This window comes from Plasmodium gaboni, chromosome 5 (genome assembly GCF_001602025.1).
Source record: "Plasmodium gaboni strain SY75 chromosome 5, whole genome shotgun sequence".
NCBI classification, from domain to species: Eukaryota; Apicomplexa; class Aconoidasida; order Haemosporida; family Plasmodiidae; genus Plasmodium; species Plasmodium gaboni.
Window position 1 is genome coordinate 547,801 of NC_031485.1, and position 2,129 is coordinate 549,929.

General features: G+C 19.7%; 1 protein-coding gene across 1 annotated transcript in view; it reads left to right on the forward strand.

Annotated features, from left to right (window-relative positions):
* PGSY75_0515400 (hypothetical protein) overlaps positions 1–1,789 on the forward strand; it is a gene marked incomplete at both ends in the record, with an annotated part of 2,579 nt that extends 790 nt beyond the window's left edge. The window contains one exon of the mRNA XM_018784434.1: positions 59–1,789. Coding sequence (XP_018643089.1) covers positions 59–1,789 — 1,731 coding nt within the window.
* Between the last annotated feature and the right edge of the window lie 340 nt (positions 1,790–2,129).

Consider the following 2,129-nt stretch of genomic DNA (forward strand, 5'->3'; position numbering starts at 1 on the left):
TATATATATATATATATACACATATGCACTATTATTTATATAATTTTCTTTTTTGTAGGAAGAATTGAGGGTCATGTTATCAAAAGCAGTTGACAAAGAAATTATGGAAACGATAATAGAAGGATATAAAGGGGTACGTACTAGAGGTATAAACAAAGTAAAAAGAGAAAAACTAGATATACTTTCTAAAATGATCAAACTAGAAAGAGAATATAACTGTTTTATGGCTAGAGAAAATGTAGATAAAAAGGATTTAGAAGAATGTGGATTTGATTGTGATTTAGCTGCTAAATTGAGAAACGATATTTTAAAAGATTCCTTATGTCCTAACTCACTTCGTGATTTTGCTAAAATTAGACAAGAAATAAATCAAGTATTAGAAGAAGAATTAAAACTAAGGGAGAGGGAGAGTGAAAGCGCAATCGTAAGAGAAAACAAACATGAAAAAGGAAATGAAAAGGAATATATAAAAAGATATGATGATGAATATGAAGATAAATATGACCATAATTGTGATAGATATGATATAAACAAAATAAATAATTATCTATACAATGATTCACATTCTTATATGACAAAAGAAAATGTTATAAAACAAAATAAAGAAATTTCAAGAAATCAACATATATCTAAGGATGCCCAAATAAACAACATAGACAAGAATCATATAAGTAATACAAATAAAGAGAAGGGAAAATTAAATGAAAAGATAAATAATGATAGCAGAGAAGAAAAAATTATTAAAGAAAATAATCATAATAATCAAAATAATCATAATAATCATAATAATCATAATAATCATAATAATATTAATAATGGTAATAGTAAGAATAACCTGGAACGTACCCATATTGAAAACAAAGATTGTAAGAAAAACTCCAATATGATTAATATACAAAAAAATTATAACAATGCTAATCAGAACCAAAATATATCAACTACAAATAATAATATAAAATGTAATAAGAATGAAAATAAAAAAGGAGAATTTACAAATCTTTATAATATTGTTAAAAAAGAATTCGAAATAAGTGATAATTATAATGAAGAAAAAAGTATTCAAAATAATCACAATAAAAATATTTATTTAAATAATAATTATATGAAAATATTAAAAAATGAAGAAGCTAATAAATATATATCTTCTTTAAAAAAAGATGTTAATTCATTAAATGTTATCATATTAAATAATAATAAACATTCCAATGAACAAAATAAAAATATATCTTCTTCTATTCATAATGAAAATATTAATGAAAATTTTAATGAAAATAGGGAAAATTATGTACATGAACAAAAAAAAAAAAATTATAATAAAAAACATATATATAATATTATTAATGAAAAAAACAACCTGAACAATTCAGGTAATTCTGAACAAAAAAATATATATACAAAAAATAAAAATATGATTAAAAATTTTAAGTATGATAATATTAACGAAAGAATGATTGAAAAAGATGATGGTGTATATAGTATGTATGAAAATTATAAAAATAACAATCCAAACAATAGAATAATATATTCTGAAGTAAAATTAGAGAATAAAAATACTCGTTATGTAGATAAAAATATATATAATGTAAAAAATGGAGATAAATTTTATGATATATATAGGAGAAATAATGACAAAGACATTATTAATAATAATAATATAAATGAAAGTGAGAAATCATATCATTATAATAATAAACTTTATAATATTAAAGATGATCATGTCATTTATGATAACAAACAATTTTATTATACAAAGGACAATTTAATTATACAAATAAAAAAACACCATTAATAAATACACAAAATACTATTGTGAATGTAAATAATCTGAGGAAAGATTATAATGATAATAAAAAGGATTATATTAACAAGCCATTATTAAATAAAATATTTGAAAAGTTTTCTATTCATTAAATGAATGTATTAAACAATGTAGTTTAAGGTGTTCCTGGTATGTGTTTATTTGGTGTACATACTAAAAAAATATAACATATATATATATATATATATTTATATATATTTAACGATGTTGTCTTTAACTATTCAGATAATTATATTTTTACTATTACATACATATATGTAGTATAAATTTATTTATTTTGTTTGTTTTGTTTGTTTTATTTTTTTTTGTT